At 42.8% G+C, this 12,158-nt stretch overlaps 1 protein-coding gene across 4 annotated transcripts in view; it reads right to left on the reverse strand.

Moving 5' to 3' along the window:
• AKT1 (AKT serine/threonine kinase 1) overlaps nt 1-12,158 on the reverse strand; it is a 113,701-nt gene that overhangs the window by 2,869 nt on the left and 98,674 nt on the right. For all 4 annotated transcript variants that reach the window (XM_066608153.1, XM_066608152.1, XM_066608151.1 and 1 more), the window contains 3 exons: nt 5,755-5,969; nt 5,218-5,305; nt 2,839-2,941 (listed from right to left, as the gene is read on the reverse strand). In XM_066608153.1, coding sequence (XP_066464250.1) covers nt 2,839-2,941; nt 5,218-5,305; nt 5,755-5,969 — 406 coding nt within the window. The remainder of the gene's footprint in view (nt 1-2,838; nt 2,942-5,217; nt 5,306-5,754; nt 5,970-12,158) is intronic.

The following is a 12,158-nucleotide window of genomic DNA, read 5'->3' on the forward strand; positions in this document are numbered from 1 at the left end:
TGTATGGTAATGGAGCATACATGAAAGTCTGAGTGCCCTTCAATCACATAAGTAAGCCATGACATTTCCACTTGTCCCATGCACATGGGCTAATGGGATTGTCACCCTCCGTAAACCATGTAATGGAAATTTAGCCAACTGTGGACCTAATCAGCATAGTTTGAAGCAGTGAAAAAAAAAAAAAGTTTCTAGTGGTCAGTCTCTAAGGCCAACCAGTTTTATAGCTTTCATTCACTTTAATAGAGCCTCTCGGATGAGCATTTTAGCGTGTACTAAACCGAACACCACGCGTTTTATTTACCAGCGTTGTAGCGCGTTTTGCTCTCACCGCAGCTACAATTGAAGGGGTGAAGTTTGCTACAAGCCTGCATCAAAATCCACACCAAATATTGCAGATTTTGACAACAGGGTTTGGTGTAGATTACAATGTACCCTGAAGCACATTTCACATTTCCTATAAAACTTGTAGTCATGACTTTTTTACCATAGACTGCTATGTTTGAAACCATCTCTAAAGGGGTTTGTACAGGGGTACGAAAAGGGATATGCCAATTTTCCAGAAACAGTACCACCATTGTCCATAGGCTGTGTCTACAATTACCGGTTGCACCCCGTGGACAGACATGGTGCTGTTTCAGCAAACACAACTGGCTCCTTACTCTAGGTCACAGTTTATAGAATTTTTTTAAAAGGGGTTGAGGAAGCGCAAAAAAATGGAAGTCTTCCTTTGTACCCCATCAAAGATCTCCATCACTTCCAGAGTCTCCCACAACCTCTGTGACTCTTCTCCAAAAGCCACCATGATTATATGCTTTTTGTATATAGGGACATAAGATACGTGGCATTTTCTGGAAGACAACAGCCAAGTAATATGACCGAGGCCAGCAGATTGTAAATGAGGTATATGGAGGTACAGCAGAGGCTCATTGACCCGTGTTGCAGGCCCATTACAGCTGTGTACACAATAATACAGATGTGGGCATGACCCCTAATGATAATTATATGTCCAAAATGTGTCAAGTCGGGGCAAGATGAAGTCTTCTTCTGCTTCTTAGCACTATATATTTTACGTATATGAGCAATCTGCATGAAACCTCTTTGAAAAGTAACACTGTGGGCCAGCGTGACTTTAGTCTATGGAAATAGAAGTCTAATTCCACTCATCAATAGAGGGAAAAAAATATTTAAAAAGTTGCCTTGAATCACAAAATTTGCATGCGGCTTCTCTAGTAAAATGGGAGTGGCACAGCAAATGTTGCCTTGTTACAATCTTGTGCTGGTTAAAGGGAAACTCCATAAATACATATACGGTCCTCCAGTTAAGTTATGGGTTTCTGCAATTTTTGTTCTGCAGGTGAACAACCAGTAACATTTCAGTTTCTCTCTTGAAATAGTTAAGTTTTTCTTCAGTTGTCCAGCTTATGTAGTAAGTACTCAAGGCCTGCTGGTGGCACTGCTGTAATACTTGTTGAGGGTATGAAGAGGTTTCATGAAAGGCAGGTCATTTAGGCCGCCTGCACACGGGCTGATTTGCATTGTGGAATCCGGAGCGGGTGTCTGCCTCCGGATTCCGCAGCAAATACCAGCCATAGCATGCAATATAAAGGTGCTTTTTCCTGCCCACGAATGGAAATCAATTAGGATTTTCCACTCGCGGGGGAAAAAAATAAAAATCGCAGCATGTTCTATTTGAAGGCAGATTCCACACGGACAATGAAAGCCGTGACCCTTCTGCAATCATCATGGCGGAAAGGTCACGGGATCCGCGTCACCGCCTAGCGACGGCACGGTGTAATCTGTACTGCCCATGTGCGCCGGCCGACACATCCACAGCACAGATTATGAAGTCTGCGGACAGGTACACGGGGGTCATAGGCCGGGCACAGGGTTAAATTTCACTGCAGGATCCCACATGCGGAATCCGACCCGGCCGAGTGCAGGCAGCCTAAATGACTCTTAAAGGGGTTTTCCACTTCTGACAAATGAAAAAAAAAGAAGATGTGCAGCAGATTTCACCCCTTTAATCTGAATTCAATTGAAGAGGAGGTGAAATCTGTTGTAGATCCGCAGCATAATCTGTGCCAAATCAGCTACATGTGAATACACCCTTATAAACCAACCAGAAGAAGGGTTTGTCAGACCAACATAACCCCATCATAAATGTACCCAGTCTAGCACTGTGGGGTCTGGCATTCATACTGATGGGCAAACAGCTGACTTGAGAGGAATTTGTGGCCAACCATACATTTCACCTGCAGACTACAGTGTTACAAAACAGCACATGAAGAATAACAGACCATGTATTATATAACTGGGCCACATCCACTCAACTGATAGATGGGGAGTTCCAAGCAAAGGACCACCATCTGATGTTCCCTAATCTGGCATATGGAAGAGTTTTCCCAAGAAAACCCCTTACAACCAAACATCTACTTCAAAGGAATTTTCTGGGATTATAATATTGATAGCCTAGCCTTAACATAGGCCATCTATATCAGATCGCTCGGTGTTAGACTCTTGGCACTGCTTATTCTATGAATAATTGTATAAGCCAAGTAGGCCTACAACACTTAAAAGGGATTAAAATATTGAAGGGGCTGTGACCATCAAACAGCAGATTGTCGGGGTGTCCCAAGAGCCCAACCTCCACTGAATAATGTCAATGGTCCACCCACAGTATAGGCCATAAGTATTAGAATTCTGGAAAACCCCTTTAAGCATTATGGGCCCATTTGCCTTATAAATAATTTACAGATGCAGACTTAAGCTGTAATATAGAAGTATATACTGCATAATATGCTATAGATAATGCAACCTTAGGTAAATAAAGACACATACCTTGGTCAGGGGGGGTTATAGTGATCATCTGCGCTGTAAATTCTTCATCAAAATACCTTGTGTCTGTTTCAGACGTTACTTGTGGCTTAAAAGGTGGAACAAGCTGAAAACAAAAAACAGCAAGTGTGAATGAGCACTAATGGCGGACTTTAAATCCAGAGCTCTGTGGACACATGTGAGGACATCATAGAGCCCCCTCATACCCTACAGTTTTGACCCATGGTCTATCAAGTGAGCCAAGACTGATGATGACCTAGAACAGTTGACAAGCAATATCTAAAGACAATGGTCACATCAAACTTACTACTCACCACAATGGAGTCCTAGGTAATCGGCAAGGTTAAAGAATAATAATTATCTAGCCCATTTTTTTTTTTATCATAACATGTTCTTTGTGTAATTTTTAGATAAAAAAAATATATATATATATAAAAAAACATACATGTGGATCATTGCCTGTGCGAGATAATGTTGTGCCCAACTACATTCATGGCAATCATACAAAAGGCAGGGATGTCTCACTAATAGTGTTGCTCATCGTGATCGGCTCGATTTTCGCAAAATTGAATCAGATTTTTTGTCGGAAAGTGCAGGGGGGAAAAAAAGTCAAATTTCCCATAATGCCTGCTGCTCATCATGTAGCCAAAGCACCTAGCTGATATCACCAGATATGTCCTCCATATGGGCAATTAGTTTTAGCTTAAAGGGGTTTTCCAACTACTTTAAATTGTTCCACAGCCACTCTGTACTTCCTGGTTACTGCTGATCAGGACATGTGACTACTGCAGCCAAAATTTATATTTTTTCCATCAGTAGTTAAGTTGTCAGGATAGGGCATCAACAGTTGATCGACAGGGGCCGGCACTTGGGATCCCCACCGATCAACTGATCATTCAGTCGGTTGTCAGCGCAGCAGGCAGGACGTCATTATAGGTAGTCAGGGGAGGAAGTGTAATACTCAGTTTCAGTCCTATTGAAATCAATGGAGCACTGCCTCCTATTACACTTATATCTCATTGCAGTCAGGGTCAGACATCCGGTCCCGACAACGAGGAGCCGGAAGTCCAATAGGAGTCAGTGCTCCCTTTGATTTCAATGGTAGCGATACCAGCTCTAACACTTCCAGCGCTATCTACGGTTGGCCCATGGCACTGACAGAGGACTGAATGATGGGCCCCCATCAATCAACTATTGATGATCTGTCCTGTGAATAGGTCAACAATAATTAAAGTCCGATAATAACCCTTTAAGGGATTTTCCACTTTGGACAAACCCTAGTTGTTAGAAGGGTCCTTTGCAACAGGAGGACGTTCTATGATTGGCTTATTAACAATTTCCCCCAGGGATGCGCTGTAATGGGTTGGGAAACCTGCTAGTAAAAACCCTTTTACATGGCACCAATTATCTGGTCCGAAAGTTCGTTCAACTGAATGAGAAATTAAGCACTATACCGTGCCAATTCAGACTAACGGCAGCCTGTGTGATGTGGAACAGGACTGGTCCTCCGTAGCAAGACGATCCATGTAACTGCTCATACAGAAAGGAAATAGTGAACAGGAGACCCCTCCACACCTTCCCTTAAAGGGATTTCACTAATAGGGTGTATGAGAATCCATTTACTAATCCCCTTGAGCAAGTATTTAGTGTAGAAGTCATACTTTTAGGGTTATTTAAATTTGTAAATAGGACCATAAAACCAGTTAATTCGCCTCCAGATCTGACCTGCGGTCCACCATTCATACGTCAAGGTTTCAATATTGTAGCAAATTATTCAAAAACTAAAATAACAACGTAAAATCCTTTTAATTTCAGAGGCCGTTTATTCAGTGCTGAACCACAAACCTGATGTGAACAGCTCAGTTCTTTAGAAAGCAGTTATTTATAGAAGCGACAGCTTGCCACGCACTCCAGCGTGTGCCCCCCCCCCCCGCGCTCGCCGTCCTCCGTGCTGACTGGCAGGACTATGGTTTGCATTGTATCAGAAATTTGGGACATTCTGCACCATCTTGGTTTCTGGAATCCAGTGTGCACAAGCTGCACGTCTCCACAGACTGTGCCAGGACGCTCCGCCCCCTTGCCAAGCATGTGTGTGCCAGCACAGCTGCCATTAGCAGCAACAGCTGTGCTATTCTTCACTCTGGAGTGGGGGAGCTGTTTACAATAAAAGGGGGGGGGGGGTATTACAGTGCAGATGAGGTATGAACTATTCTGCTCAGAAGGATATTTTCAATACATCATTTTTTATGTATTTTGTTGTTTTTACATTTTCCTGTAAATCAGGTTAGCTGTTTTAGGCACAAAGAATGAGAATACATGGCATTTCTGGACTCTATCAAAGACAGGGATAAAGTGTAGAGTGTAAAAAACTGAAATACTTACTTTTTTCTCATATACATCTTGCCATACAATTCCAGAAAAAAATTTGTGTTGCATGATTTCTTTAGCATCGTCTGGTCCGCCTCCCAACCTGTACACATGAGAAGGGGCAGACCGTAAAGACGGAGGAAACTGAGCTCTTAAAAGAGAATTCATATGAAACATTTATGGCATATTCACAAGAGGATGTAAATGCTTGATTCAACCTTTGGGACCCTTACTAATGAGGAGAATAGGGGTCCCGTGAGGCTTGTTCGCCAATTCAATATGCCATGTCTATGGAGACATCCAAATGTCAAAGCAAACCGTGTCACAGGACCCCCATTCTCCTGATCAGGGAACAGATAAAGGGAGTAGATCTTTTTAGAATTATGGATAACCGCGGGTGTATCCTGCGACAGCCGTGGGCATGAGCCCTTGGAATTCTGAATTTACCATTTAGGCTAGATTTTTTTTAGGGGGGCAGAAAAAGCACATTGTGGTCTAATAGAGACATCAAAGCATATAAGAACCAGAAAACAGAGGGGTCCACTTTCTTACCTTTGTTTTGGGTCTTTCTTCAGTAACCCTGAGAGCAGCGACTTTGCTTCAGGTAATAAAGTGCGAGGGAATCTAATTTCCTCCATAAGGATGAGTTCAAAGAGTTTCTCGTGGTCCTGGTTATAAAAGGGGAGTCGGCCGCACATCATTTCGTACATGACTACTCCCAAACCCCACCAGTCTACTGCTCTGCCATAGTCATTATCTTCTAGTACCTATAAAAAGAATATATCCTATGTTAATACATTACCCATGTGCTACATTCTCCTGTAGGGAGACTTGGGCCATTATTAAATCACAATTCTAAGATAGACAGATGTAAAGATTTCATGATCAGCTCAATCATCTTATATTTGTACACTGTATTAGTTTTGATACTTCTCCCTCTATTGTCTTATAGAACAAACGTTTTTGCATAAAGTACAAGTGAAGCAGTTGCTATGAGTAGCCATCTTGAAAAAGAAAACGATCTGATTGATTGTTATGAAGAATACATTTCCATTATCAACTCAAGTTATTCCCACTGCTCCAAACAGCTCATTTTCCATTGGGTCAACAGACAAGAAAATGATTGTTCTGAATTCTAAAACCAGTTTGGTCAGTATCTTCATGCACTGGTGTAACTATATGCAGGGGATGCAGTTGCACCCGGGCCCAGGAGCCTTAGGGGGCCCATAAGGCCTCTCTTCTCCATATAGAGAGCCCAGTACTATGAATAAAGCATTATAGTTGGGGGCCCTGTTACAGGTTTTGCATTGGGGCCCAGGAGCTTCAAGTTCCATATCTGCATTAAGGGGTTAAGAGAAGTTGGGGGGGGGGGGGGGCGCAAGATAAACTTTTACACCTGGGCCCATGAGCCTTTAGCTACATCCCGGTCTTCATGTCTAGATCTCAAGAAATCTCTATTAATATAAACTAACCCTTTCATTTTAGATGCTCTCAGGGTACGTTTACATGCACCAACAGTCGCCCAAGTATTCACTCAAAAGACAGATTACGGGCAGCCTTTGTCCCATGTAAAGACGAGACCCAACAGGGAAAGTAAATGAGACTTGCTCACCTGTCAGAGTCGCATGGTTTTCATCTCACTAAAAAAACAAGCGACTGCCAACCCATATAAAACAGGCAGTCGTTCATCTATGAATGACTGCCTGTTTACTCTGAATGGAGGGGTGTGGTGGCTGAAAGATCTCCTTCGCACCCTGACCCATTTAGTGAGCGATCATTGCTGCTGTGTAAAAGCACAGGAGTGATAATCGTTGGGATGGTCGTCAGGCACTTGAATGCCCAACAGCTGTCCCATGTCCAAGTACCCTTAGAAATAGAAGCTACATCTGCACCCATTAACCCCCTCCCCTTTCCCACTACCATACTAATTATGCAACTATACAAAAACTTCATAGATCCAGCTCTCCATCAGGCAATGTATAGGTTTCTGGCCAGCTACTATAGTTGCAGGTAGATTTCCTTTTCCATTCTATGTGCTGATCTTAATTCTTCTGGTCACAAACTCTAAAACGAAAACTTTTGAATATAGTTACTATATACAGATTCCCACCCCACCAGATTCCCACCAGGGGTCAATCACCACCTGACCTGTAGTCAATTGTTACATTGGGAGCGGAGCACTGATGACGTTATTACACCAGACTAAACAAAGGACCTATAGTGAGGTTGTAGGGTGGAGGGCTGGCCATAAATAAAGGAGTCCACTTTCTACTAATAGGAGTAGAATTAGGATGTAGGTCATTTACACAGGGCTGTCTCACCAAGACTATCTGGAGATCCCAAAGGTGGTCCCCTTGACGGTCCTGGCACACTTGAGCCATCCATGTATTATATTTCCACTGCGGCAAAAATGCCTGGCTCCCCATGGATTGGCCTAGCAGAGCCAACTATTTGTTGGTAGGCTCATAGAATAATAGAGAGAGGGATATTGTGGCAATGTCCTGTTCAAGAAATGATTGCCAAGTATTACTGAAACTTCAGGAATGAAATGCTGACTAATGTAAAAAAAAGGATTTTCTTGGCAAGCCAAATCCTTTGTTTTAGGGGATACACAATTTAACAATTGGATCAATTTTTCACTGTATGCCAATATCATCCGTGTTCATCGCTACACCACCAGTCCGTAATAACCCCACAATTCTATATGACCGATAAAGCTGTCACAACGAAGTTTTGACCAATGTTTTTGTAACCTAGTGTGCAGAAGGCAACGTTTTATACGAATTGTATCAATTACTGTCGGTACATGCAATACATCATCGTCTTAAAGACCTCACCCATCTCTAAGGATATACGATTAAAAACACGGCTTTTTTTAAAATCATCACAGCGAAATCTCTCTGGTTCATGTGAACATTTTCTATATTGTATTTGGCCCTTTGCATCTCCCCACATGTTCATAGTGCTTGTGTGCCAGTCTCTACTGATAAGAGCTTAAGGAAAGAAGGGAAAAAAAAAAAAGAAGGATTATGGCCCATTAATTGTATTACAAGATTGTTAATGGCTTCTAAATTCACATTACTGTAGTAAACACCGCTAATGATCACCCGTTCTGTGGAGATTGCACTTCCCGCTCACTAATACATCTCTTCAATGGATCCCTTGATGGAGTTAAACAGCGAAGAAGAAAAAAAAAATCTGGCTAAATTAAGAAAAATGATGAATGGGAAGAAAATAGCAAAATCTTATTTAATATACAGGATCCCTTTAATGCTGGTTTTGTCTAGAGGGCACATTGAACTTTACACTGAGGTGGGGGTTAGGAGTACGGTAGTGATCTGAGGTCCCGCAGTAAGGATGCAAAAGCCAAAAGCTGGCAGGTATTAGGTTACTCCACTAAGGTCTATTTACAGCAGCTATTACCGTATGATTCACAGCAAACGACAGCTGGCGCTGCAGCTGCCCCATATATGTACAAGGCTAGCACAGCTGCCGGTCTGCCAGGAGCCAGCCTCATCCTTTACCAGAAAACTCAGGAGTTCATGATCTCTCCCGGAGACCGTGTCGGTTATAGTAGCAGTTCTTTGGGCCCAAACAGGTAAAAATTACAATGCAGCGGACTGATTGAAATAGAAGAAAGTCCTTGAATTTGCTACAGACCCGCAGCAGATTTCACCTCTTTAATTGAAGTCTGTTGCAGTCCTGCACCAGTGGTGCAAATTTTCTGTAACTTTTTTTCCAGTGCAGAAAATCCAGTGCTAATTTGCCACATGTGAAACAACCCCAGGCTTACATTGGGTGCTTAGAAATAGATTTCCTTATGTTCCTGGGAAAGTTGGGTAGCAGCCAATAGGACCACCATTAGACGTTCCACGGGGGTTGTCATCCAATGTCAAACTTGCCTTGTCAGACATTGATGCATCCCCCACTCCAAAACTAGGCAGATTCGCCATTCAGGAGTCTTGGAAAGTCAACCTGTAAGACCAGTGGGGCCCATAGTGTGCAACTCCCTATTCTCAATATAAAAGCAAGCGGTTAAATAGAATTTCTTGTTTTTAGGATGCGTTCACACGTAGCCAATTTGCTGCAGACTTTGGTGCGGATCTGAAGCAGATTTCACACTAATCGAAGGGGTGAAATCTGGGGTAGATCTGCAACATCATCATCCACGGCAAATCAACTACATGTGAATGCACCCTCATAGCGGCTTCACATGAGCTTATTGCGCAAAAGCGCTCACTGCAGCATGTCTGCGCATAGTACTGTACTTTTTGCGCATACTGGACCAGTTCACACGTGTGCGCGTCACACCGTTTCCGTGGTAAAAAAGGCTAATTAGCCTAATAAGGTCCAAATGTGTTCTTTACACTGCCTTTTGTGCAGTGTTTCACACTTCTTCTTTCGTATTTGCGCACCTCTCTCAGATTTCTATGGGGCCTTTGATGCGCAAAACGCAGGAAAATAGAGCAAGTCCTACTTTTTTCCGTGCATGCAAAATGTGCTCATGAGAGTGAACCCATGAAATCAATGGGTTATATTCAGTTTACTGTGCGTATATTTTACATATGCAAATATGCCCGTGTGAAGAAGCCCTTAGGGTGAAATTTTAGAGTGCTTCCTATTAGGGCCTCAGCATATAGATTCCAGTTGACCCAGGCAGCAAGCTATAGAAGCAGGACATGCTGCCAATCAAGGGCGCTTGTATGTTATGCAAGAACAACATAGCTTGAAAATAATCGAAACCCACAAAGCAAACTTCCTTGTTTGCACCAGGAGCCGTACAGAAAAGACAAGTATGGAGATCCAGGTGCAGCTCTAGAGAAGCTCCGGTGGCTTCAGATGATGGGCGGCCAACAGGAGCATGCCAAGTTGTCACGATACATAGAAAGGATGACCCATACTGGGAAAGATGATGTTGGGGGCTTTTCCCCTCGATCACATCTGTGTCAGTAAGGGGGATTTTTATTTTGAACCTCAATGTTCATGGAAAACCAAAACTTCTCCGAATTTTTGGCACGGTTCTAAGGTGGTCACTTCTGATCTGGTTTGCAAAGACTGTTGCGCCTAGAAAAGTTTCCTTTTTTTGTGCTACTAGCCATAAGCAAAAATAGATTTTCTCAGAACCAGAGATACAAACCCATTTTTCACACGAAATATACATCGATACCCACATGGAGGTATAACTACGGAGTTTGTTTTCCACACTGTGAATGCTTTTGCCTTCTGTTATCAACCATTTCCATCAACCAACACCATTCCATTGTATCCTTTAAAACAGTAACACAATGAACCAGACTCAACAGATGTGTGACCACAGGTTCAGTCGGCTATACACAAACGCTAGATGGGACAGGTCAAGTGGAAGCACAATATACTCTGCAGTTGGGTATTCCCACACATATACAGATGGTTACTTCAGTTCAGAGACCAAAAAGTCACCTCACATATGCCCACTTTAATCTACTGAAAGCAGGCAAATTTAATATCTGGGTTTAGCAAATTTAGCCTAGTATTAGTTGTTAATTTAAGTTATACATGTGTGATTGGTGAAGGTCTGGCCATTAGCACCTCCACTGATGGTACGACTGAGGTGCTTGGTGTCCTCAGCCCATTGTGGATGCAGTCAGTCACTCTCCATACAGGTCTATTGGAAATATGTTGAAAAAGCCAAGTAAGCATGCTGACTCAAAGTGGAAGAATAGGGATACCACACATATACAATGGATCTAAGAATGGATCAGTGCCATCAAGTATATTAAATACTTATTCTGCATAGGTTATCTGTTGGAATAACCTCCAAGATTTAAAGGGGTACTCCCATTTTACTCATTGCTCGATAAGTGCGGATCCTATATCAGAAAGCCATCATGTAACTCATTGTCCAACGCAAAGCCATTAAATAACTTCATGACTTTCTCTGCCCTCTGTGCCAGTATGGACACTTGTCCATTCTCAAAGTACAATTTTCTCTCTCTTACTGCTACATTCATTAGATTTTTGTAAAAAATTTAAAGGGAACCTGTCAGAAGAAATTTTGTAATGTAATACAAGAGCAGCGCTGCAATATGCACATTGCCTTGCTCTACATAGTCTTACTCAAGTATGCCTTTATTACCAGAGCAAGCAATTTGTGTTTAAGGTTCTGCCATGCGGTAGGCAAATGGTACAGCATGGTCCGGTGGGAGGTCCGGACAGTCACTCCAGACGGCTCGTCACCTAATTCTGCCCTCTCGCCCTCCCAACAAGTAGCACAGCGTAGTCTTGAACATGCACTGTGTGTTCGTCAGCCGCAGAAGAACTATAGCATCTCTGCACAGCTTCGTGCATGCACCAGCTGATGAATGCTCCTCTTCTATGCATGTGCCAGCTGATGAATGCTTCTCTTCTACGCGTGTGCCAGCTGACGAATTCTCCTCTTCTATGCATGCGCCAGCTGACGAACGCACAGCATATGTGTGAGACTTCACTGCAGCATGCGTTCAAGAGGCTGAGAGGGGCAGAATTAGGAGAGAAGAAGTCTGTAAGCAGAGATGGTCCAAGCTGCCCACCGGACTCGCTCTACATCATTGGCATACCGTGCGAGAGAACTTTAGAAACAAAATTACTCAGGTAGTCCTTTTGCTTGCTCTGGTAATAAAGCATATGTAGAACAGAGCAATGTCCAAATTGCAGAGCTGCACTTGGATTATATTCCAAAATTCTGCTGAGAGGTTTCCTTTAAGTGTAGAACCTTTTTAATTTAACCCTTCCAATCCAAAGAGAACTTTCAGCTCAATACTAATATTGTAGCTGACTACTATCAGCTATTTACATATGACGTACGCCATAAATAACCACACACAATGCACAGAGGCCCCGGGATGTGACTTTTGCCCTCTACCATTATTCTAATAAAACCGTAATCAAAAAAGAAGAAATATCACACATTTCATTCTTTCCCACACAGGAGAAGCAAG

The sequence above is a fragment of the Eleutherodactylus coqui genome, chromosome 6 (genome assembly GCF_035609145.1).
Source record: "Eleutherodactylus coqui strain aEleCoq1 chromosome 6, aEleCoq1.hap1, whole genome shotgun sequence".
In the NCBI taxonomy this organism is placed as follows: Eukaryota; Metazoa; Chordata; class Amphibia; order Anura; family Eleutherodactylidae; genus Eleutherodactylus; species Eleutherodactylus coqui.